The 25107-nt window shown below is 40.0% G+C and overlaps 1 protein-coding gene across 2 annotated transcripts; it reads left to right on the top strand.

Annotated features, from left to right (window-relative positions):
* Window positions 1-261: 261 nt before the first annotated feature.
* Window positions 262-18063, top strand: LZTFL1 (leucine zipper transcription factor like 1). 2 transcript variants are annotated; one of them, XR_003726944.2, is made up of 11 exons: window positions 304-403; window positions 4092-4216; window positions 6369-6563; window positions 7866-7926; window positions 9042-9113; window positions 10994-11059; window positions 11142-11219; window positions 13480-13656; window positions 14601-14704; window positions 15720-15796; window positions 17014-18063. XR_003726944.2 is itself a non-coding variant. In NM_001266443.1 (10 exon segments), coding segments are annotated over 10 exon segments (900 nt in total). In that variant the 5' UTR covers window positions 262-400; the 3' UTR covers window positions 15739-16192.
* The last annotated feature ends 7044 nt before the right edge of the window (window positions 18064-25107 follow it).

Here is a 25107-nt window from a genome sequence, read left to right as displayed (position 1 = left end):
ACTTCCCAACAATTCACAAGCCGATGCCCCGAAGCGCGCAAGCGCGGTGGCGACCCCAGGCAGCTCCAAGAAGCACAGCCCTCCGGTTACCTTCTGCAACGGCACTCAGCTCCCAAAGGTGAACGTGGCACAAAAAGGTGGGACTTCCGGCCCTGGAAGCCAATGCGCACGTGGCAGTCAACCGGTTACGCAATACTTCCTGTCGCGTGATCCTCAGGACCAATGAAAATGCATAATTGCAGTCCACGTGCCTCGGTTTCCGTTAGCAACCAGAGGCTTCTAAACAAGCTACCCTCCCTCCCCGTCTTCTGTGGCCCAGCTATCCTCGGCGATCCCAGACTTGGCGGGCCACCGCCTGGCCACTCCCGTTCCTTTAGGCTGCCGCCTGCCGCCTGCCGCCATGGTGAGTAGCCGGCCCTCAGGAGCCGCACCGCGCCCAGGAGAGAGCACGGCCAGGACTGGAGACACTGAACGGGTGGGCCCGGAATGATTACGTGGCCTAGTTGGGTCTGGCCGCTCCTCAGCCTCCCTGAGAAAGGGAGGCTGCACCGGGCGCGAGAGGTTCGGTTAACCGCAGCCCAAGCCCTTCTGGGGTAATCCTGGGTGAAGCCTTTTCCCAGCAGCCCAGCCGCGTCGCTTGGTTTCTCTCGCTTGCCTGGGGGCGGGGCGGAGCCAAGTCAAGTCTTAGGTGGCAGGTGAAGAGAACTAGAGGAAACTGCTGCCGGCCTAAGGTGCGGGGCAGGGTTCTCACTCAATTTCAAGAACCTCCAGGTTTACGCACACACACACATTAACACATACGCAGGGTTCTCACTCAATTTCAAGAAGCTCCAAGTTTATACACACACACGTTAACACAAGCTCAGAGTTCTCAATTTCAAGAAGCTCCAAGTTTACACACGCACACACACACACGCATGTTAACCAGAGGAGCAGGGAGAACGAATCCAGCTTTCTGTGTGATTGAAATCCAACTTTCTGATGTGGATGTGACTTTAAGAATCCCAGAACCCTATTTTACAGCTGAGGAATTTGGGTGACATTTCCTTTGTTTTGGCTTGCTCAAAAAAGACCATTAATCCCTCTAGCGAATAAGCATGCCATCTTAAATACCAGTCACACTCAGAACAGTGCACAGCGCTGAAGTGTTCAGGAAAACGGATGAAACCAGGGTTGAGAGCACCACCTGAAATGGCTACTGAAATACCTCAGCAACCAAAATTTCTGTTTAGACAGCGTGTTCCAAGCGCTGTCTGGGAGCTGAGAAGACTCCTGTGAACTAAACGGATTGTTCCCTCCCCTTCTTGAGTTTAGACCCTCTCCACTCATTCTCTTGATTTCCCTAAAATATCAAGAGAATACGTTGAAAACAAATCACAAAAAAATTGATATCTCTTCCTGTTCTATCTTCTGTCATCCCTTTCCATCAATTAACAACTGAGGCTTTGGAATCAGGCTCAGGTTCTTCATTAGTAAATTGCAGATAATAACTACACAAGGCTGTTAATATGATAAGATAATGCGTATAAAATAAATAGCGCAGTACCTGCGAAAATATTAAGCATTCAGTATCTGATACGTATTATTAAAGTATGCTCATTTTTATCATTACAGTTTCCTCCTTGTACTTCTCTTAAATTGTATATGGATTTGTGGGCATAGTTAAGAACAGGGAACCATTTCTGGTACTTTACCCACTCCTCTTCTATCTCCTTCCACCTAAACACACATACACAATTTATGGTACAATTTCAAGACACTAGCTTGGCAATCCTCTGGCAGTATTTCTTGCTATATGTTTTCAGCTCTTTTTATTATTATTTTAACAGAATATTTCTACAACAAAATTCTAACAAATTCTGACTTCCCCACTTGGATACCTCCCATTGTTTCTAACCATTTTAGGACTGATCATCATATCTACCTCTCATTTAGCAGATAGTAAAACTAATGTCATTGGGGTTAAGTGACTTGGTAACAGACTGTTACCAAGGTAGATAGTTGCATAGCTAGAACTAAACCTGGTTTCTAATCCAGTGCTTTGTCTGTTATACCACACATCTACCTATTGCATTTGCTCTCTAATGGTTTGACGTAGATACATATATGTGTGGAAGTAAAGGTTTGTGAATAGCCGTTTCCTAGGCTGATGCTATTTTTCCTTTTGAACTCAGCTGTCCACTTTTACCCCCTTTCTTCATTCCAATCCATTTTAAAGGAAGTTTTCTGTCATTTACCCTTCTCAGTTTGAGTAATTTTTCCTTCTTGATCCTAGGACAGTCTTAACTTTCCTTGAAAGGAGGGAAAGGAATGAACAGACAGGAACTGGCCACCTGCTGGCACAAGGCACTATGCTAGGTGTTGTGCATTATAAGAAATGATTCATGCCCTCATAGAGTTTACAATCTACTTGGAGGAGCAAAACCTGAAAAAAAAAGATAATCAATAATACAAGGTAGTAATCGGCCTATGACCGTACCAAAGAAGTAGCAGAGATTATATATGCTAGCTTTTAGAGGAAGGCATATCTATAGAGTTACTGAGGGCATACTGGGAGGTGGCACAGAGTAGGTGAAACAGGTTAGGCCGTGAAGGGTGGGTAGGAATTCAGTGATGTGGTGGAGCGTGTGTGTACTGACTGCTGAGAGCCAATTTTATGCATTTCTTCTCACCTCTTCATTCAGTGACATTATATTAGTGGCTTGAAATCAGCCATGATGGAAGTATTTATGCCATGGAAATCAGCAATGCTACAAATCAGGCCCCCCCTACCTAGAAAACCTGCTGTTAAATACTTACCATCACACCACTGGGTAGGATTCAGATTCTCGAATAGGAATGGAGAGAGATACTTTAGGATCAGAGTAACATGAGTGGAAGTCAAGGCAGGAAATTTTAAGTCATGTTTCAGGACTGATGAACAGACTAGTGTGGCTAAAGTCGAGTGTTCATTTAGTAGAATCCTGGGAAACAGGGTAATAGAAAGAGTTTGGGAGGTTTTGAGGAGTAAAGAGTGTAAATTTATACTATAGACAATAATGATTAAGAATCTGTATTTGTGCTTTGTTTTTAGCAAATTGTGACATTGTTTTGTGATATTTCTAAATTGTGGGATATTCTTGCCCATATTGATGTGTGACTATCAGAGATAATATTGTCTCTAATGTAGGTAGTCAATTACTTTTAGTGCATAATAGAAATCTGTCTTGTTAGTCACAACTCAGGTGCATATGCGACTGTAACCTGTTGCACTTGGTTACCTTACAGATTTCTCTTTCGCTTCCCTTCAGCTCTTGCTGTCTCCATTCTATCCTCCAGACCTTAAAGACTTATGCCACCTAAACTGCTTTGTAAAGCTCATCAGCTGCTTAATTACAAATTCAACTAACATGGCCGATGCCTTGCTCTTAGCTGACTGCTGACCTGCTCTATTCTTTGGGTGCTAGCCCTACCTCCTTGGGCTTGCCTCTTAAATATCTGTCAAGCTGTCATCTGGTTTAAAGTACAGACCAATTAGTGGTTCTTTCCAAATCAAATATACTTGTTAAAGCTGTATTTAATGGGGTAAGGGTTAAGCTGCTATAACAGAGTTGCTATTTTTTGCTGTAAGGTTAAGTGGCTTGAAGAATACAGAAGTTTATTTCTCTCTCACTTAACAGCCATCTTACTGCTCATCTCAGTTCAGTGACAGGGTCAGTGTCTCTCCATGAGGTAGAGATGTGGGTCCCTTTCATCTCGTGGCTCCCCCAGCCTCTAGGGCATTAATGTTGTCTGCGTGATTCAGTCAAGTCACCACCTCTTCCAGGTTTCAGAGAAACAGGGAGTGGCAGAGGTACACCCCATATCTTAAGGCCAGGTCTTTGGAACTAGACCACAACATTCATTGCTGAGAAGTAGCCAGCAGTGACTTAATTGCAAGGAGGGCAAAGAAGTGTCATCTAGCTGGGCAGCCATGCAGCCAGGAAAAAGAGAAGAATAGAATTTGATGGAGATCTAGCAGTCTCGACCACAGAATGTCTTATGCATTTTCATTTTTGGCTCTTTGATCAGTTCTTCAAGACTAACAATTAAATTACCTCTTTCTTTTTCAGGCAGAGTTGGGCCTAAATGAGCACCATCAAAATGAAGTTATTAATTATATGCGTTTTGCTCGTTCAAAGAGAGGCTTGAGACTCAAAACTGTAGATTCCTGCTTCCAAGACCTCAAGGAGAGCAGGTATCAGAGGAGGACTCTAAGCAAACCAAATAGGAACATGGATTCTTTCTGGTAGCCAGTATGGGGGTGCCATAGCAGATGTCAGTCAATTTCTGGGATTCATCATGATCAATTATTTGCTAACAGCAGCTATACTAAGCCTCATGGATAGAGGAAACAAAAGAAGTTGTATCGTGGTGGAAGCAATGAATCTATTATCAGAAATGCATGTGATAATTATAGGATTCCAGAGCTTCAGAAGGGTAGTCAGGAAGTTGCCAAGGGTTTGTGGATTAATGATTGGCTGGTTGTATTAAAGATTCCAGAACTTTAATTACTTGAGTTATTAATTAAATGGTTAGAGCTCTAAGACATGGAAATTAGTGAGAAAACACGTCTGTGTTTCATACTGAATAATTAAGAGAGAGGAAAACAGCAGGAAATCATAATGCTGACTAGTACCAAAATTGTTAGTTGATTTCTAGCATGAGATAATAATGGTTGGACCATAGTTGATTTTTAGCAAGAGATGAATGTCATGTCAGACATAAGTGAAAAAGACCTCCAAGTGAGCTCCAGCTGCCATAAAACCATGAATGTGTCAGTATTAGAGGCCATCAGCCTTAGACCATTCAGCCCATTAAACTCATCTGGTAATCTGGTTTCCTAACCCCCAGCAGATGAAAGCAACAATTTAATTGGCAAGAACATATGTTCTATTAAAGAATATAGAAAGATTATTAATATTTTAATAAAGATTTTTGTAAAAAAATGTTCTGGTTTTTTTGAGAAGGACTAAATTCTGCTGGCTAGATGAAACATTAAAGAATTATAAAACAAATACTATTAAGTTTAACTCTGATAATGCTTTAGTGTAACTGGGTCTTGCTTGATGATGTCTTTTTGGAAGTAGGAAGAAAATAAAGCTGAGGTTGGTGTAGTTGCCCTTCATCTGCTGAGAGTCTGAGGGAGAAGGGACTTTGGAGGGTAGAGGTAGGGAGAGGAGAGGACTGTGTTACTGTGATACTGTCATTGAAACTAGAAGGCACACACGGAAGCTTTTTCAAGGATTCAGCTGTTGGGCATGAATCCTTTGCCCAGCACCATTGTTGAAGATGATTGTGGGATTTATCACCACCAATGTGACCATAGGCAAGTCACCTCCACTCTTCAAACCTGTGTTCCTATCTGTAAAGTTAGGGTATTGTAGAAGATGGCACCAAAGTTCTCTTCCAACCCAAGCATTCTCTATGTGAGAGTAGTTGTTTTTTGTTTTTTTTTTTTGAGACGGAGTCTCGCTCTGTCGCCCAGGCTGGAGTGCGGTGGCACAATGTCGGCTCACTGCAACCTCCACCTTCTGGTTTCAAGCAATTCTCCTGCCTCAGCCTCCCAAGTAGCTAAGATTATAGGCACGTACCACCATACCCAGGTAATTTTTTGTATTTTTAGTAGAGAAGAGTTTTTGCTGTGTTGGCCACGTTGGTCTCGAACTCCTGACCTCAAGTGATCCACCTGCCTCTGCCTCCCAAAGTGCTGGGATTATAGGTGTGAGCCACCATGCCTTGCCCTTAGAGTAGATTTCTAATGCTGTTGTTGATGATGATACTCATTTTTGTGGAGTGTTCAGTGGAACTTTAAGATAAGCTAGTTTATTATTATTATTATTATTATTATTATTATTATTTTGGGTCTCAAGAATGCAAAGAGGAGCAATATATAATTACCATTTATTTCCCATAGACATTTACTAACCTGTGAATAGTTCATACAGTTACTAAAATGCTAGAGAAATATTAGAAAGAAATAAGACTATGCCTTCCAGGTTACTTTTGAAATTATTAAATGTAATAAGACTGATTTCAGTGGAGTTTGAAATAAGACATTTAATACTAAAAAGTTAAAGAAAAAAGTAGATGATGGTTTGGGGAATGTGTTTGAGCATTTACTTGTATTAAATGATGTGCACAATTTAATCATTTGAATAGATGTCAAAAATTAATTGAGTTTAAATTATTTTCAATGTTTATTAATAAAGAAGATAGTTCCCAGAGAGATTTTCACTGTAATCTTTGAATTTCTTAGATTGCATGAATGTGGGTTTCTTAATTTTGTTGTATTTTGTAGATTTTTTTTGTTGTTTATCCATAAGTTTTGGATCATGGTTGTTTTTCAGGCTGGTGGAGGAGACCTTCACCATAGATGAAGTCTCTGAAGTTCTCAATGGATTGCAAGCTGTGGTTCATAGCGAGGTGGAATCTGAGCTCATCAACACTGCCTATACCAATGTGTTACTTCTGCGACAGCTGTTTGCACAAGCTGAGAAGTGGTATCTTAAGCTACAGACAGACATCTCTGAACTTGAAAACCGGTAATAAAAGTTGAACTTGCAACTGTGACAGTAGTGGCCCAAGCATGATCTTAAAAGTTAGTGAATATCTTTGCTGCATATTTTCTTGCGGCTGGTGTGTGAGAAAATTTGGGTAGGGTAACAGCAAAGCATTGAGTCACTGAGTGATCTCTTGGGTACCACTAAGTGCCCTTTTAAAAGTTCTTTGTTTCTACTGTTCCTAGGTATTACAAAGGCCATTGAGGTTTATGAAATTGCTTTTCAGGCTATCATTAATTATTTTTTACTGCATTTTTATTAGCTTGGTCAGTATTACCATCTGTCTTTATAGATTGGTCAACTAAGAAATAAAGATTATGAGGCAGTTGAAAAGTCAGTTCAAATACAATAAATACCATCAATTCAATCCAGTAGCATTGGAAGTTTTCTAAATAATTGAATTTAAAAGTATACATTTATTACTTTAAAATAGGAAATATAAAATACAAAAAAAGCTTATAATATGGACATCAAGAGCTCAAATTCAAAAAATATGGTAAAACTGGTGAAGTTGAAACTCATTTTAAGAAAAGGCATGCCAGAAATCAGGAAGGACTGACCACCAAGCCCCGTGAACTACTCTAAGCACAGTCACAGCACATCAGTTCACGTGCAGAGTGCTGAAAAATGCTGAGGACAACCTGTGAGCAGGGGAGGAAAATCATTGAACTTCTGCCACTGTCAGTAGGTGACTGGTGAGAAAACTCTGAGAAGGGGGCGCTTTAGGAAGCTTAGAAGCTGACTGCTGTTAACGCTTTAAGCTTGTGTATAGTCACTTCTCATTGGCCTTTGCAAATCTTCAGATGGCACAGCTCCACTATCTGTCTTTCCTAGGAATTTGTGATACTCTTTTTCAGTAGTTACTATGGACTATTTTCATTTTTCTGAGGCTACTTTATTAAGAATCAGTTTGTGTTTTTTGAACACCTACTAACTAACAATACATATTATGTAATAAAACAACCTCCTCATAGCACCTCAAGAATACAAAGTTGACTATAAATTTCCCTCATATTTGTATTAGCATTGTAGTTTATTTCTAGCAGTAGATATTGCATACCTAGTAGGTGCAAAGTGCCAGGTGCTGTGGATGATTACATTTGAGTCCATGTGGTTTAGGTTCTCAACCATTTGCAACTAACATTTTTGATATGGTGAAGTTTGGTCCACCTTGCTCTGTTCTCTCTGGCATGTAATGGGTTGGTACCAGTGATTTTACTCTTCTTGTGTGTGGTATAAAACTATTTTAAATGAATAATTTTTATCTTTGCTTTCATCTTCAAGAGAATTATTAGAACAAGTTGCAGAATTTGAAAAAGCAGAGATTACATCTTCAAACAAAAAGGTAACTTTTTGGTCATTCTAAATCCGTATCTTAATAGCCAGTATTTAAAATCCTCAAGTCACTCAAAGAATTCAGAGATCCAAACTGAGAACTCTTAAGGAAAAGCATTCAATTCAAGAGTAAAATTCAAAAATTGTCTCTCATATTTTCAAGCAAAAGAAAAAATGTTTTGGAAGTAACTATGAAAAACTGCTCTTGTCTGTGATGGCCTACACATACATGTAATCCCTGAGTTCAGTCTCAATCCCACTTATAAATACTCTACTCAGAAGATGCAGAGCACAGGCTCTATCTAGGGTCAGCCACACCTGGGTACACATCCTGGCTCTGACTTCCTGGCTGTGTTACCTTGAGCAGGTTATTTGAGGTAGCTGAGCTTCATTTTACTCATCTGACAAAGGGAGACAATACTAGTAGTTATCTACTTCTCTTTCTAATCCTTCTCATTAATTGGAGTGACCGTTTACCATTCATTTCACAGACACACCGTAAATACTCCATTGTTGGGTAAATACGCTGAGATGAATCTATGTACATACACATGCAAAACACTTTCCTGTTATTCCTTTGGGTCGTATTTCTGGCTAAGAAATTTCTGGATCAGAGGGCATGAATTATTTTATTTTTAATACATATTACTAAACTACTGTATTGTTTGTGCCAAGTTATTGTTTATCTGTAGTATACTTGCCTAGATCTTCATCAATATTATTGTTTTTCACAGAGTCTAAGGTTCATGTAGAAATCACTGTTTCAACTCCCACAAGTTAAAATTCTAGTTCCTAGATGCTAGGCTCTATATCAGATCTGGCTTTGAGCTCCTTCCTTTCCTCCTTTCTTCCCTCATTTTCCTTCTATCTATATTTTTTAAAAGATACAGGGAAGATAGGTTTTATTTTTATCTCTAACATGTGTTGGGCACTGTAGGACAGACATATCCTAGGCACTGGGAATAACAAAGGATGAAACCAACAAAAATCTCCACACCTATGGAACTGACATCCCAGTGGGTATGTTTATATATAGTATTTTCCACTTGCAAAGTGCAAGTGTTCAGTGATTATACATGCTTTATTCTGTGGTGATTTCAGTTTGGTTTCTTTATTTTGTTTCAGCCCATCTTAGATATCACAAAGCCAAAACTTGCTCCACTTAATGAAGGTGGAACAGCAGAACTCCTAAACAAGGTAATGTTATTATTTGGAGAAATGGAAAGCCTCTAATTCTGTCCTCTCATTGCCTAGGGTAGAGAAACAGAAGTGGAAGGTTTGATTCAGGTCCTCTGAGGATAAATAGTCCATTACAGTAGTTTTACTTGATGGTACCCCATGGGCCAGAAGAGGGCATACTTAACCTTCTAGAGAGCCTGAAGTAGCTCCTGATCACACCTTTTCAAGGTAAAGTGAAGAGCATGAAATTTTGGACAGCGTTTATTGATGGACATTTAAAGTTTGTGATCTACAGTAACAAGGAGAAGGGTTTTTAAGTTTCTAAAAATTATTTATCAATTAGCCGGGTGTGGTGGTATGCGCCTGTAGTCACAGCTACTTGGGAGGCTGAGGCAGGAGAATTACTTGAACCCAGGCGGCAGAGGTTGCAGTGAGCTGAGATCACACCACTGCACTCCAGCCTGGGCGATAGAGTGAGACTCCATCTCAAACAAACAAACAAACAAAATTATCAGCACAGGTTGAGTATCCCTTATCCTTGGGACCAGAAGTGTTTTGGATTTCAGATTTTTTAATATTTGCATTATACAGACCCTAGTTGAGCATCCCAAATCCAAAAATCTGAAATCTGAAATGCTCCAATGAGCATTTTCTTTGAGTATCATGTCAGCACTCAGAAAGTTTCTGATTTTGAAGCATTTCAGATTTCAGCTATTTTGCATGACCCTTGTATTCTCAACATTATGCTAGATGTTATTGGAGATAAAAAGCAGTGTAATACATGCTCCCTTGCCCTCAAAAATGTAATTTTTTTTTTTTTTTTTTTTTGCGAGAGCCTTGTTCCGTCACCCAGGCTGGAGTGCAGTGGTGCAATCTAGGCTCACTGCAAGCTCTGCCTCCCACGTTCACGCCATTCTTCTGCCTCAGCCTCCAAGTAGCACCCACCACCATGCCTGGCTAATTTTTTGTATTTTAGTAGAGATGGGGTTTCACCGTGTTAGCCAGGATGGTCTCAATCTCCTGACCTCGTGATCCGCCTGCCTCAGCCTCCCAAAGTGCTGGGATTACAGGCATGAGCCACTGCGCCTGGCCAAAAATGTAATAGTTTTATTGGGAAGGTAGAACCGATGTTCTAGAAATAGAGACCAGAGAATCCTCTCCTGTGTGCTACAGGTGTCACACTGGGTAGCAGAGAAGATTCAGTTGTATGCGGATGAGAGTAGGTGGGAACAGACTCTTGGCTAAGGGAATACCTAAGCTGGGCCTTGAAGGGTGAAGACCAATTAAATTGTAGAGGAAGGAGAAATGAGTGTGTTGAGCAGGAGAACAGAACAGGCAGTGGTCAGGTAGGAGGCAGCATGACTTGGAACAGAGTGCAGTGCTGTCTGGGCTGATGTGTTTGTTGGAGCCTAGTGAAAAATAACACAGGTGATTCGAATGTTTGAGCTGTATAAGAGCAAAGGTGTTGGCCTCAACTCAGTCAGAAGCATCTGTGGGCTTGAGCATGGTATTGAAATGATGGAGTTCTCAGGATAAGGGTCAACAGTGTGCAGTGTAGGCAGAGAATAGACCCAGGATTTGCAGGACCAACTGGGAGAGAGATAGCAGGGAAGGGGGTCTTTGGAAAAGACTTGAAAACAGAGGACTGAAAGAGGAAAGATGTGTCTGAGAAACTGAAAGAAAAGAAACTAGATGTCTTAGAGCCAAAGCTGACTCACAGATACTGAGGCTGATAGGCTGGATGAAATGGGGATATTACCAAAATATCAGTAGTGCATTTTTGAGCTATTATGTAATTTAAATTAAATTTTAAAATTAGATTTTTAAGTGAAACAAGTAATAATTTCAAATATTAAAATATTTTGGTTGATATAATAAAACTTGAATTTACTCACAAGGAAATTTTAAGACTTCAAGAAGAGAATGAGAAATTGAAGTCAAGGTTGAAGACCATTGAAATACAGGTAACTGAGAAATGTTTTGACACAATTATTGAACTGCCTGCAGACTAAATACTGAAAGTGTTTTGTTTAAACTTCACTATAGGCTACAAGTGCACTGGATGAAAAGTCAAAACTAGAAAAAGCACTGCAAGATTTACAACTTGATCAAGGAAATCAAAAGGTGAAACAAGTTTTAGCTATCTTTTTCACATTTTCTAAGTAGAATGAAGTTATAAACTTAAAATTAAGTCTTAGTTACTGCTCACTGTACCCCACCCCTTGCCACTCCCTGAGACGAATGCCTCTATTTTCCTGTGTTGGGACATCCTTGCCCCCGAAAGGCCTGGCGAGAACCAGTGGCCTTCCCTCTGTATCCTCCAGGGCAGAGGGGACAGTTCATAGTTCACACATCTGCAGTTTCCCTGGCATGCAAGATGTCCTCGCCATTTCCTGCAATTTCCTTGGCCTGCATGATATTCTTTTTTTATTCTTTTTTTAAGTTTTCCCCTTTCACGTTGACATCCAATTACAGTGGAGGGGAAAGGAAATGAAGAAAAGTTTTTAATTGGTTTATATTTGGGTTTTATTATACTGAACATTACTTAAGTTTGCCTTTGATGAATGTGACAAAATGATTATGAATCTGCAGATGCATCTGTACCCACCGGTAATATAGAGTACAATGAAATCCAGTGTTGTAGTTCTTCACGCTTGTCTGAATGTAATGACTGAATGTCACTCTGCCTGCGGGAAGTCATTGTATGTACAGTGTCTCCTGTGGCCTTTCTGTTGAGTGTGCATGCTACAGTATGATTTCCTATGAGCAGGACCATTTGGGTAAATATTCAGTGCAGCACTGGCTTTTCTAGTGGTCATACTCTCATTGCAAATGTCTGGTAAACAATCTCAAAATCTGCTTCACTGGGCTTTTGCTAATCTTTTCTCTGAAAAATTTCAAACATACGCAAAAGTAGAGAGAATAGTATCGTGAACCCCCATGCACTCATCATTCTATTTAGCGGTTACCAATGCATGGCCAGTCTGGTTTCATTTGTACCTCTTTCTTCTTCCCACCCGCCATGTTTTTTTGAAGCAAATCTCAGACATTGAACCATTTTATCTGTAGATATTTTTAAAATAGGAGGATACTTCTTATATAGCTAATGATTTTCAACCATTATATGCCAAGGACAATAGATTTATAAAAACACGAATGTTCCAGAACAGCTTTATAATTCCTCATAAGTCAAACAATTGCAAACACATTTGGATGATGAATTTGTTTAAAAGCTTTTTGGGGCTTTGCTCCAATTTTACTATAAGATTTTGGACATAAGAACAACCAGTGAATACATGCTTTTATTAGTTGCAATGAAATAAAATCTTTTTTTCAAAGACCAGGTTTCGAAAATGAGGAAAGATTTTTTTTTTCTTTTGTTGAAAGTACTTTTTTTTTTTTGGAGATAGGGCCTTATTCTGTCACCCAGGCTGGAGTGTGGTGGTGCAACCATGGCTCACTACAACCTTGACCTCACAGGCTCAAGCGATCCTCCCACCTCAGCCTCCCAAGTGGTTGGGACCACAGGCATGTGCCACCATGCCTAGCTAACTTTTTATATTTTTTGTAGAGATGCGGTCTTGCTTTGTTGCACAGGCTGGTCTCAATTTCCTGGGCTCAAGCAGTCCTCCTCCCTTGGCCTCCTAAAGTATTGGAATTACAGGCATGAGCTACTGCTCCTGGCCGAAAGTACTAAGTATTTCTTCATCCACATATTAACCAATTGTAGATGATTTTACTGTCTTATCAATACAAATGTTTTTTCTGTCGTGAATCTTACCCAGTCAAAAACAAGATCCGGGAAGAGAGAAGATCCAGTGCTTGTCTTATGCTGTAGTTGTCAAAAGTATGCAAAAATGTACATATTAATATAAAAAACTTAAAATCTTAAAAATTTAGAAAATCATGTAATCAGTAATTGGGCTCTCATATTATTTTCTTGTAAATAATGACTAAAACGTATGTCTATTAAGTTTTTGGTATAAATTATATTCTATCATTTTTTAGAATTCAGACTTCTTTAAGGATTTTTTTAAACTTGGCTTTTCAAAATGAAACCTATTTGCCATCTCAACCCTGGTACACACATCTTGGATTGAAATACCAGCAGTTCACACATCATATTTTATGTATTTGGAATTCAGCGGCTACTGAGTGTCAGCTGTGTGCAAGACACCACACACCGGGGGCTGACAGTGGACTGGCCTGCTGGTGACTCTGCAGGGGCTGGCACTTACCTAGGCTCTAGGCTGGCAAGGGGGGCTGACATACACACACAACATAGAGCATTTTTTTCATCTCCTTTGATGTTGAATCACCATTCTAAAATAGTTATTTTTAGAATATCAACATGAAATTACATGCATGCATTTATTTTTCATAGGATTTTATAAAGGCCCAAGACTTGAGTAACTTGGAAAACACTGTCGCTGCTTTAAAGAGTGAGTTTCAGAAGACACTTAATGACAAGACAGAAAACCAGAAGTCACTGGAGGAGAATCTGGCGACAGCCAAGCACGACCTACTCAGGGTTCAAGAGCAGCTGCACATGGCTGAAAAGGTCAGAAGACCGTGTTTAAGGGATTTGTCTGTTAATGTCCAATTAACTGATGCACACAGTAGAGAGGAATACATGTGACTAAGGTAAACATTGGACAGCTGCAAATTCAGATTATTTTTTCTCAAGATATTAGCCAATATGTTCGAAAGATTAATCATTTCCAGGCACTGATATTCTTCCATCTTTGGTACTACAATATCTGTGATAAGAAGATATCTCCCCGCTCTATGGCGTGGTGAAATGCTCCTCTGTAGGTGGCTTGAATCCTGCCCCACATCCAACCGTGTTGCTCTTCTGCTCCTTCTTCCCACAGCCTGCAGAGGGATGGGGGACTGGTTTTTTTTTAAGGATTTGTATACTTTCGTCATAATTTATATAAAATATGTAGAGAGCTAGATTCTTCACTTTGGGGATTAGACTCTTAAGAATATGCCTGTAATCCCAGCACTTTGGGAGGCCAAGATGGAAGGATTGCTTGAGGCCAGGAATTTGAGACCAGCCTAGCCAACATAGCAATTTCTCTATAAAGAAATTAAAAATGTGCTCATATAAAAAATGGAAAAAAGAATATGGGAACTAAAATTTAAATTAAAAATCCTTTTGCTAAAATACACTACTTTGGGACTTGGGAAAAAAGTGTGCTTATTTTACTGGAAAATTAGTGTAATGTTTTCAAATAGATTTCTCATATCCAGGCCTTGAGTTATTTACCAACACTGTACTTGGGAAAATGTTACTATTTTATGGCTTCTCATTTGAAAGAATATATTTTTAAACTTTGGATAGTCTTAATTTTATATAAATGTGTCTTTTAAGGAAATTAGAAAATCATTAGCAAAATATTAGTAAAATTCAAGCAAAAAAAACTACATATTTTTATCACATTTGTTATCTCTTTCCTTAACTGTTTTTTTAGTAATGGGCTGACATTTTTTACTAAGCAGGAATTGGAAAAGAAATTTCAGCAAACAGCAGCTTATCGAAACATGAAAGAGATTCTTACCAAGAAGAATGACCAAATCAAAGATCTGAGGAAAAGACTGGCACAGTAAGCCACAATGATCCCACCTTGGATTTCTCTCTCTGGATTGATGTTTGTTCTCTGTTAAATCTAAGCTTGTTCCAGAGAAGTCAAGCTGGTGGTAGTTGCTGGATCATTTAGTCCAGAAGCCTTCATTTAAGGAAACTGGAGGAGCTCCAGCCTGACCTTATCTATAATGCCCACCAGGGCTTCTTTTTAGGTTCATCTAGGCCTTTAGACTCACACAGGCCTACAGTAAGCTCCTCTTGGCAATGGATCCACTTAGCAGGATGTCAGACAGGAAACACAGCAAGCTCACAGGGCAGTATTAGGCAGTTCTCTTCTCCTCAGTGGTATACTCTAAGCAGTCCAAGAACTGGTCTTACTGTTCCCCTAAGTGACAGTTTAAGTTGGAGAGAGTGAGATTTTTGCAGATGGGTGTCACAGCCAGCTTAGAAGTCCGTGTTCTACATAGGCTTAGCATCTCTTGTAGCAGTCACATGATGCCCAGTTAAGGGTATGTCCAGTTAAAAGAACTTATCGCACAGGGGGAAACCTAAAGGGGTGGCTCCTACCACGTATTTATAGTTATTCATAGTCCTCCAGGTCCAGATGTGGTCATCAGATGTTTTGCCTGGAAACTGAGTTGACATTTACCTTTACCAGAGTTCCAGGGGAGCAGAGCTAGAAAGGGAATTCAAGGTGAGATTTGTCCTTAGAGAAGTAGATTTGCTAGACCTTTACTCATATAGTCATATCAACTATTCTTGTCAATATGATGATTGAGGTAATTATACGAAGTTATCGCAGGTCTAAATGCCAAATATAGAGACTTGGAGTCTTAGCAGTGATCTGGCCTATCCTCCTACCTGATGTAAAAATCCCCTCTGAGTCACCATCAAAACAAAGTTGAATATGTCCAACTTCTATCATAGCAGTAATTTGAAGTGAGAAATATAGTGCCACTGCTTCAAGTAAACTTATTTGGTAATAACAACAACAAAAGGTATCCTGACATTGTGTTCTTAATTTATATCTCCAGATATGAACCTGAAGATTAAAACTGAAGATTTCATCTGGAAGCTGCCACACACAAACATACAAGCAGTCTCACCTCAGGCATGTATTTTGAAGCATTTTGTCATATCCCCTCTCCTTATTTTTCTAATATTTAGACTTCTAATATTTAGAACTAGAGCTCCTATTTTCAGCTAATTGAAAACAGAGAAAACCTAGTGATTCTGTCTGGTTATCCCACATGCCTCTCTACTGAGTGCTCCAGAGTCTTAGCTCGCATGCACCGAGAATTCTTTACAGCAAAGAAGAGATTTTTAGAGTGGGAAGAAAGAGGCTCATCCTTCTGCATTAGTATAAAGAGTCTTATCTTTTTAATAAATGTTAAAGAAGCTAACAGTGTTTGTACTTATGCATTCCCCATGGGTAAAAATAAATAATAGCATTATTAAAGATAGTTATTACCAAAAAAAAGATAGTTATTACAAATAAATATGTCTCTTTATTTTTAAAAATGAAATCTTAATTCATTTACTCTATCTGATGATAAACTATGAATTCATTGAAAATGTGAATTCTATCTATTATGGGTAGCGTTTACCAATTATAAGGAAAATTTACAGCAGTGAACATGAACATTCAGTTAACTTCCTCAGTCTCTCCATCTTAAAGACCATTTATCAGAGGAGATTCAGCGTTTTTTGCAGCATAACATTTCGTGAGTCTGTATTACTAATGGATAAGTCAAGTCCATCCTGCACTTCTACAGTTCAGAAAGTATCTGGACTCAGAATAAATGTAATATTTATACTTGTTTCCAGAATGTTATTTTACATTTTATGTTTAAAAAGAACACTTTTTAAAAGACATAGTCAACATAAAATCACCTATCAGACTTCAGATTGGATTTTATTTATGTGGATCTATAATAATTAATTGTGTTTTCAAGAGGTTTTACTGTATTTGTATTGGCCTGGTTTTCTCAGACGATTTTGGACAAATCATTAGAAACTGGGCATCATATCCACAGTTGTGTAAGGCAGTGACATACTGTAAGGAGAAACAAAGTCAAGTCCATAAAGCAATAATCCCTCAGAAGGAAAGTCCTTACTTTTCACATATTAATATTTAGTAATTTTTCCCGCTTCTAAAAGTAAGAGTATCACACCCTAAGTGAACACTGTCTACTAAGAGACACCATTCCACTTCCACAAATGAAGATTTTATTCCAAGAAACGAGTTTACTGATTGGAGCTTAGGGCTTGTTATGATTCTTATTCAGGCTTTTAGTAATACCCTTGAATTTATTATTTTTCTTATAGGCTTTTTGTTAAAATAGTGAAGAAACAAATGTTAAAGGGTAAGATAATTTCCCTGCAAAAGGACACAGAAGGCAGTCTTAAGAAGATAAATGGATCAGAGAAGGGAGAGAAGAAAATGCAATAACAAGCCAGCATTTACTATGTATTTTCTCCTCACCTCTCTCTCCATATTTAGGTCATTTACCAGTGTCTGTGCCCTTTTGGAGCTTTTGTTGAGGGCTTCATTCTCATCCTGTATTTCTTTAGCCCTAAATTGACACTCTCTCCAAAAATCCATTCCGTTGTCTGTGGACCAAGATGTTCTATGTAATTCAGAAGCAGAACTCTTGGCTAAAGGGCTAGTGTGTCCTTCAGAAACCATTCAATTACTTTCTCCGTACACCTTTGTCAGTTTGATACCAGTGAGGAAAAAAGGTATGTTGATAAGAAATCTATATTGCTAGGTAAAATTTGTACTCGTTTTCTTGATAGCAATTTTGAAATATTCTGTACAGTAAGTTCCTATCGTTTAATAATAAATTCAAAAATATTTTTAAAACCTTAAAACCTAACTATGCCAAGCATTAAGATAAACAAATATGATGTTCTTTGATGTAAATCAACATGATGATTCTTTCACATGCAAACACATTTTAGTGTTTCTGGTTTGTCATTTTTGTTGTTGTTGTTGTTGTTATTTACTCTATACCCTTAGCAAAATTACAGTTTTAAATTTTTATTGTTTTTAATAGTTTTCCAACTTTAAGATTTATCCCATTTAACTGAGAAAGAAAGCCTTTTTCATATATATATATGGAATTTCTAAGGATGTTGGTTTGAGCCTTGATTAGACTTTTAATGTGCTAAGCCAGACAGGCAGTCTGTACATTGGTGGCCATCACAATGCAGCTTTGGTTTAATATAATTCAGGCCTGCTGCTGAGTTATGCACAGACTTTTTGTTGACCAAAATAAAATGTAAAGGGTTTTCTTCTGTTTGACATTTTAGTGTTCATTTTTTCTCTTTTATGTATTACATTTTTAACCTATATTAAATAAATGTTTAAATGATCATTTGCTTATGTCTTATAAAACTCAGCATAAGAAAAATACTGCCCTACCTTGACTGTGTAATCTTATTTGCTAAAGCCTTTGCTGTTAATTATTTCCATTCTGATTAACTGAAAGAGATTTATAGAGATGCTTAAATTTTAAGCCCTTGGTGCTTTTAGATATATACTGGTTGCAAAAATTTGGCATTAATGATTTCCCTCTGCTTATGTGTAAATGCCTGTGTTCCAAAGCTTTGCCACTAGATATTTAAAACGTAAATGGTCACGTAAGCCAGTCTTCCAGAAAGCAAAGCTATTTCAGCAAAATGATATTTCACATTTAGACAAAACAGTAGTATTTAGACAAGAATATTTTGACAAAACCATTTTCAAAACTGCTTAGGAAAAAGGGGAAATATTATACTTAAAGGTAATAACCTCTGTCTTGAAGAGAATAGAGGTGAGTGGGTTGGTGACAACTGATTTGGAGGCTTTTGTAGGGGCCTGTGGTGTCTTTTGCATTGTGTCATCAGCTCCTCCATCAAGTAAGCGTGTCGCTGTCATTGCTTATTGTAGAACATGAATTGATGAAGAGTAGTCAATCTCTTACATTATATGAAGTATAACTTCCTCTCTTTTTTACCTATAATACATCCTTTAACTTTTACAGATTGAAAAACCACTGTTAGACAAAGCAAAATGGAACTTGGAAAATCCTGTATAGTTTTGTAAAATAGCAATGGGCTTACTGTCAAATTAACTAATAGCTTATTAAATAGATTTTCATGAGCACTTGGAAAAGAAACAACCACCAGGAGCCAGCATGGATCTCCCTAGTAAGAAATCAGGTATGGCAGGGCCAGTTGCAGTGTCTCATGACTGTAATTACAGCGCTTTGGGAGTTCCAGGCAGGGGGATTGCTTGAGGCCAGTAGGTCAAAACCAGCCTGGCCAATATCGCAAGACCCCATCTCTACAAAAAATTTTAAAATTAGCTGGGCATGGCAGCATATGATCACATCACTACACTCCAGGCTTGGGTGACAGAGTGAGACCCTGTCTCCAAAAAAAAAAAAATCACATATGGCAGACTAAACTAATTTGTCTTTTTTTTTTTTTTTTTTGAGACAGCGTCTTGCTCTGTTGCCCAGGCTCGAGTGCAGTGGCGTGATCTCGGCTCACTACAAGCTTCACCTCCCGGGTTCAAGCCATTCTCCTGCCTCAGCCACCCGAGTAGCTGGGACTACAGGCACCCGCCACCACGCCCAGCTAATTTTTTTGTATTTTTAGTAGAGACGGGGTTTCACCTTGTTAGCCAGGATGGTCTCAATCTCCTAACCTCGTGATCTGCCCACTTCAGCCTCCCAAAGTGCTGGGATTACAGGCGTGAGCCACCACACCTGGCCTCATTTGTCTTTTTAAAAGCATGAGAGGTATATAGTATGTCAGAATTTCGGCAAGGTGCTTGACAAAGACCTCATGATAGTCTTCTTGAAAAGAATCTTAGGTAGGTTTTCCTAAGGATTTGGGTGCAGGTAGTTTATTTGGTAAGTGATTTCAGGAAATCCTGCAGAAGACTGAGGAACTGAGACAGATCGAAAGAGTCACCACCATGGACAACTGAGACCCAATCCTGCTGGGGACCCTCTGAGACACGGTATGGAAAACATCTCTGAATTATTGCACTGAAGGACAAAGTAGCTGGGAATATTATCCACCACTTTCCATCCCTCACTGGTTGAGGGTCGATTCTGAGGTATTAATTCCTTGTGATGTCCAGCCTGCCTGGATGTGGACCAAGTTCACCCTCATAACCAGAGAATGCTCTCAGGCAGAGACTCCAGAAGCCAAGCATGGGAACTGTCTGCTTGCAAACTCGGGAGTAGATGGGGAGTGACTGTTAATGGGTCCTGCATTTCATTTTGAGGGGATGAAATGTTCTGGAATTAGATAGTGGTAATAGATGTACAACTTTGCGACTGTGCTAAAGATCACTGAATTGTATACTTTAAAATGATAAGTTTTATATGTGAGTTATATCTCAATTTAAAAAAAAAGAAAACCTCTGGGAATAAATGAAAGGGATATGTTGAAGTAACCACCAGCATCTCCAGTCATCCACCCCGCTCTACTATACCACCTGGTGTCCCATGTTAAGTTCACTTTCTCTCGAGGATAATGGCAGGTCACAATATTTTTAAAACAAAGAATACAAAAAGGAAAACATCAACTAAAAGGTTAGTGGGACAGGCTGTAGTCTTCTGTGTTGCGTATTGGTCCTGAAGCCATAATTAACATTTATTATCTCCCTCTTCTACTTATTCTAGATTCCTCTCACCCTCAACCAGCACTTTTGCCGGTCAGCATGGCTGGCCTCATGAGATGACCTAGACTTTCCTTTCTTAGATGTCTGATCATTTTGCCCCTGTCCTGCTGTAGTTGTGAAATGTCCCATTTATTGTTACCCCACATATCACTAAGAGGTACCCCTACACTACAGCCTGAACCATAGAGAGGTACAAAGCCCTCCTGACTGTGTACTCAAAACTTGCAGCCTTCTGAGTGACCCAAGAAATGGTCAGAGCAATATTCCTAAGTGTTGTACATGCTGACTTCAGAATCCAGATAATACTCCCTAGTGCTTGCCTCTCTTAGTAGTAGAAGGTACAAAATGCAGTAACTGGTTCTTGACTTGGCAGGATGTCCCAGTATTCCCTAGATTGCTGGACGTCTGGCCTCTGAATTTTTGTAGGAATTACTTCCTTCTCTCTGGTGCATGTGTCATAAGGAACACTCAGATTATTTGCCAGTTCATTCCTGTTCACCAAGTCCAGCTAACATTTTGTCATCAAAGTATTGGACCAGGATGATGTTCTGCAGAATGTCACGATGATCAAGGACTTCTTTGGACTGTTCTGTAACAGAGCAGGAGGGTTTATATGCTCCTGGAGCAAAACCGTGAATGTACACTGTGTTATCTGACCCAGGTGAATTCAACCTGTTCTTGATTCTCTTTTCTGAAGGGGATTTAAAAGAATTCATTAACCAGATCTCCAGCCTCATACAAGTGCTGACTTGAAGGGATACTACATCCAGCACAGCAGCTGCCATTGGAGCTACTTCTGCCAATTCTTGGTTTCTGTTAGTCCACTGTCATCTTCCACCATCTATCTGTGTTTTGCTCTGTTTTGCTTTGCAGGAGCCATTAAATGGGATATTGTGGGGACCACTGTCAATACTCCTGGGATATGGTGTTGCCTCTGATTTTGACCAGGAGTGGGGAGGGGGTGGGATGGAGAGAGCATTTTGGATCATTAAATAAGCCTTTTCTACCATTATGGCTCTTATCCCTCAGGTCAAGAAACCAATTTTGGGGTCTCTCAGTTAAGTACACTCATCCCATTTATCCTCTCAGAAGCAAGGGAGATCAGGGGATTGACCCACAGGCCTATTGGATCTACCCTGAGATGGCCTTGGGTCAGAAATTTATAGATTGCCTATCCTATATGTCCCACTCTAACATGAGGGCTCTGATGGTGCTTTAGATCCTCTGGGTATATCACTCAGGCCCTGTGTTCAGTAGTTCTTGAAAGATGTGTATATTCTACTTTCTCAGTGTACAGTTACTCTGAGAAATGGCCATGGGGCTCTTTGGGAAAGATTTGAGAGAGTGTGTATTGTGTAAGATTGCTATAGTGCTCCAGGGCTCCTCCTCAGGACACCCAGCCTCTCCTTCAATCCATGGGCTCTGGAACTGAGAACTGACTGGATCTGGTAACTATAAGAGATCAGGATTTTCCACTGTGGTGGCTGACATCAGTCTTTTACTCATCAGCTGTTTGGTTAGTTGGCTTGATTTTATAACAGTAACTTCATTGACTGCCCATTCATCTCACCTCTAGGAGCGCCATAATCTCTTAGCCACTTGTCCTTGGCTCCCTGGTTGTTGTTCTGGCCTTGCAGCCCATTAGGTTACTGTATTCATTTTATTCCTCTAAAGTCTGAGTGCAGACATTAGTTTTTTTGTTCTGGAATCCTTCCTTCCTATGATAGGAAGCCCAGTTACGTGCCAGGATCGTCTATTGTCCATTCTAGCCAACAGAAGACAGCCACCACTGAGCTTCTCAACAATGCTAATGTCCCCTTACCAGTGCAGTCTTCATTGTTTCAGTGAAGGGAATACCCCTGCCCATGGGTGGGCTCTCTTGCCTTATATCCATTCTAGCATGCCATCCCTCTGAGCCTTCTGACCCCTCCTCAGCACTCTTGTTAAGCATTTGTGGAATCTCCACCTCGTTTTTGGCATACCATCATCCTCAAGCACCAAGGCCCATTGCAGCAGTGTATTAGGACTGGCTCCATGTGTTCTTACATGCCAAATCCTGAGTCACAGAAGCCTGTCTCTATGTCAATAAACTCTTCCTTATCCAACTTCTTTTCTACTTCCCACTAGGCCAGCATCCTCAAGATCCATAACCATACATGTTCTTCCAGTTTCTGCCAGTCCAGGTTCTGTTCTTTTGGGGGAATAATCCATTTCTTCTCAAAGCAGGATAATATTTCTCTGCATAGGGCATGTTGGTATTCAGCCCTGTTTACTGGAGTGGAAGTAGGGACAGATCTTGAGGAAGACCAAGGTTATCTTGCCAGTCTCCTTTCAAGAGAGGACTTGGAATGGCTTCCAGGTGATAGGAGGCTACTCTCCTCTAGCAAAAGGGAGTGAACCACTTCTGCTAGACCCAAGGGTTCAGAAGAATCTGGGGTATCAAGGTTGTTGAGGGCATTTGCCCAAATGGGCCCCACATATCTCAGAGTCACACTCCTTCCCAATCAGGGCCCTGACTTAAGCAAAGGAGCCTTTCTGGGCATGTGAATTTGGTCTCCTTTGTATGTGCACCACCATTGTAATCCAATTATGGGTCGGATTCTCAGTACATTCTGGCTTCTGCACATAGGAGATGTGGGTTCTTTTAAATAGAGACCTGGGAGCTTTCTAGTTGTCAGGGCATCTCTTCAGGTAATAATTGGCTAATCAGAGCCTGTCTTCTCTTCTTTCATTCCAGTCCATACCCAGGTGAGAGTGTAGGTAACTGACCCAGTAGTGTGACAGGGCTTATCACCACTACACTTACTACCAGCAGTGGGATCCTGTTGTCATCTGGCTAGCATCAAGTCCAGTGTCTCATCCTGAGACTACTTTCTAGGGCCATTTCTGGCACCAGATGTTTTATTTCAGCTTCCCCAAAAGCAAATCCCTGAGGCACGGTTCTTGGTTGAAGTGGGGAGGTGATCCCAGAGAGTGGGGTGAGGGTACGGAGGCATGAAACAGGAAAGGGAAGAAAGCAGATAAAAAGTGTGTTAATGAGCAGGTTAGCACTGTGGACCACCGCACTGAATCCCACTGAGAAGTGAGGAAGCTGGGAATGCATCCACCAGGCCTTCAGTTATCAAGATGAGGGTTACCCCTGAGATGTTAACTACTTGTTGGACCTAGGCTGAACATGCTTCCATAGCCAAGAAAGGGCTTCAGGTGAAGAGACACAGAGAACCTTCTGCAGGCCACATTCCAGGCTGGGATAAGGGGAATTGGGTGTGACATCAATAGCATCTCATCCCACAGTGAACTAAGAAGATAGAAGAGCAAATGCAATGAATATTTGCATGCTTTCGATACTACTCATCAAAGGGTCAACTCAACTTAGAAGAAATTACAAACCCTGATCAGCATTTTCAGCCCAGTATGCTCACGTGGCCAAGCCACAGCTGCCTTTAAATAGTAACAACTCTGGAAAAAAAAAAAAAAAAAAAAAAATCCCTGGACTGAGTGCCTGGAGCAGAGCCCGTCATTGTGACTCAAGTATCACAGGTGCTCAATCCAAACACTTGTGAAATTGAACTTCTGTTTCCTGGCCAAGTACTGCTTAAGCCATGAAAAACCTTGGTGGGTAGGTTGTAAAAGAAATCAGATATTACCTATAATTTCCTAACAGTAAAATTTCTCCATGTAAATAACCCAAACTTCTTTAAAATCAAACATTAAAAACTTTTAATACAAAATATAATTTCCTGCCTTCTTAAGCAGTGAGTCATAAGCATAATCTTATCTTTTCCTGATGACTCAAAGTCATTATTACAAGTGTCAGTTATTGTCCTGTACTGCAGTGCCCTCAGGACTGCTGAGGTATGGAGCTGTTTGCCCCTTTAGTCCGTGGTTTATAAGCACTGTTTTTTTAAACTGCTGCGTCTGCCTTTTATGGTTTATGCATGTTCTTTCCTTTTAGACTAGTAGCTAACACTGGTTTTGTTTGGTTTTCCAATCTCTGTTACCATTTTCCAAGGTGGGCTTGGAAAATAAATGGAGCCATTTCTTAGGATTATACTTAGCCTCCGGATGAGGGCTTAAGGGACTCTGTGTGGAGAGCATAGGCTTTGTGACATCTTTGCTCCACCAAGACCTTTTTAGATTGCTTTATAAGAGAACGTTAGTCTTCCAGGTTACCAGCTTTGTTTCAGATAGTTAGGGTTTCCAGGTAAATAATTTTGGATAAGTGAGATTGTGTGCCTTTTATTTATTTCTCTTGCCTTATTGCACTGGCTAGGACCTCTAGTCCAATGTTGAATAGAAATGATAGCATCTTCGCTTCATTCCCAGTCTCAGGGAGAACACTTTAACTATTTCACCAATAAGAATAATGCTTGCAGGCTAGGCATGATGGCTCACACCTATAATCCCAGCACTTCGAGAGGACCAGATGGGCAGATCACCTGAGGTCAGGAGTTCAAGACCAGCCTGCTCAACATGTTAAAACTCCATCTCTACTAAAAATACAAAAAATTAGCCAGGTGTGGTGGTGCATGCCTGTAGTCCCAGCTACTCAGGAGGCTGAGGCAGGAGAATAGCTTGAACCTGGGAGGTAGAGGTTGCAATGAGCCGAGATCGCACCACTGCACTCCAGCCAGGGCAACAGAGCAAGACTTCTCAGAAAACAAAACAAAAAAACAAAAAAAAAAGAATAATGCTTGCTATATTCAGTGTCAAATTAAGGAAATTCTTTTCTATTTGTA

The sequence above is a fragment of the Macaca mulatta genome, chromosome 2 (genome assembly GCF_049350105.2).
Source record: "Macaca mulatta isolate MMU2019108-1 chromosome 2, T2T-MMU8v2.0, whole genome shotgun sequence".
NCBI classification, from domain to species: Eukaryota; Metazoa; Chordata; class Mammalia; order Primates; family Cercopithecidae; genus Macaca; species Macaca mulatta.
Note: the sequence above shows the minus strand (reverse complement) of the source record. Positions and strands in the feature narration are given on the sequence as shown.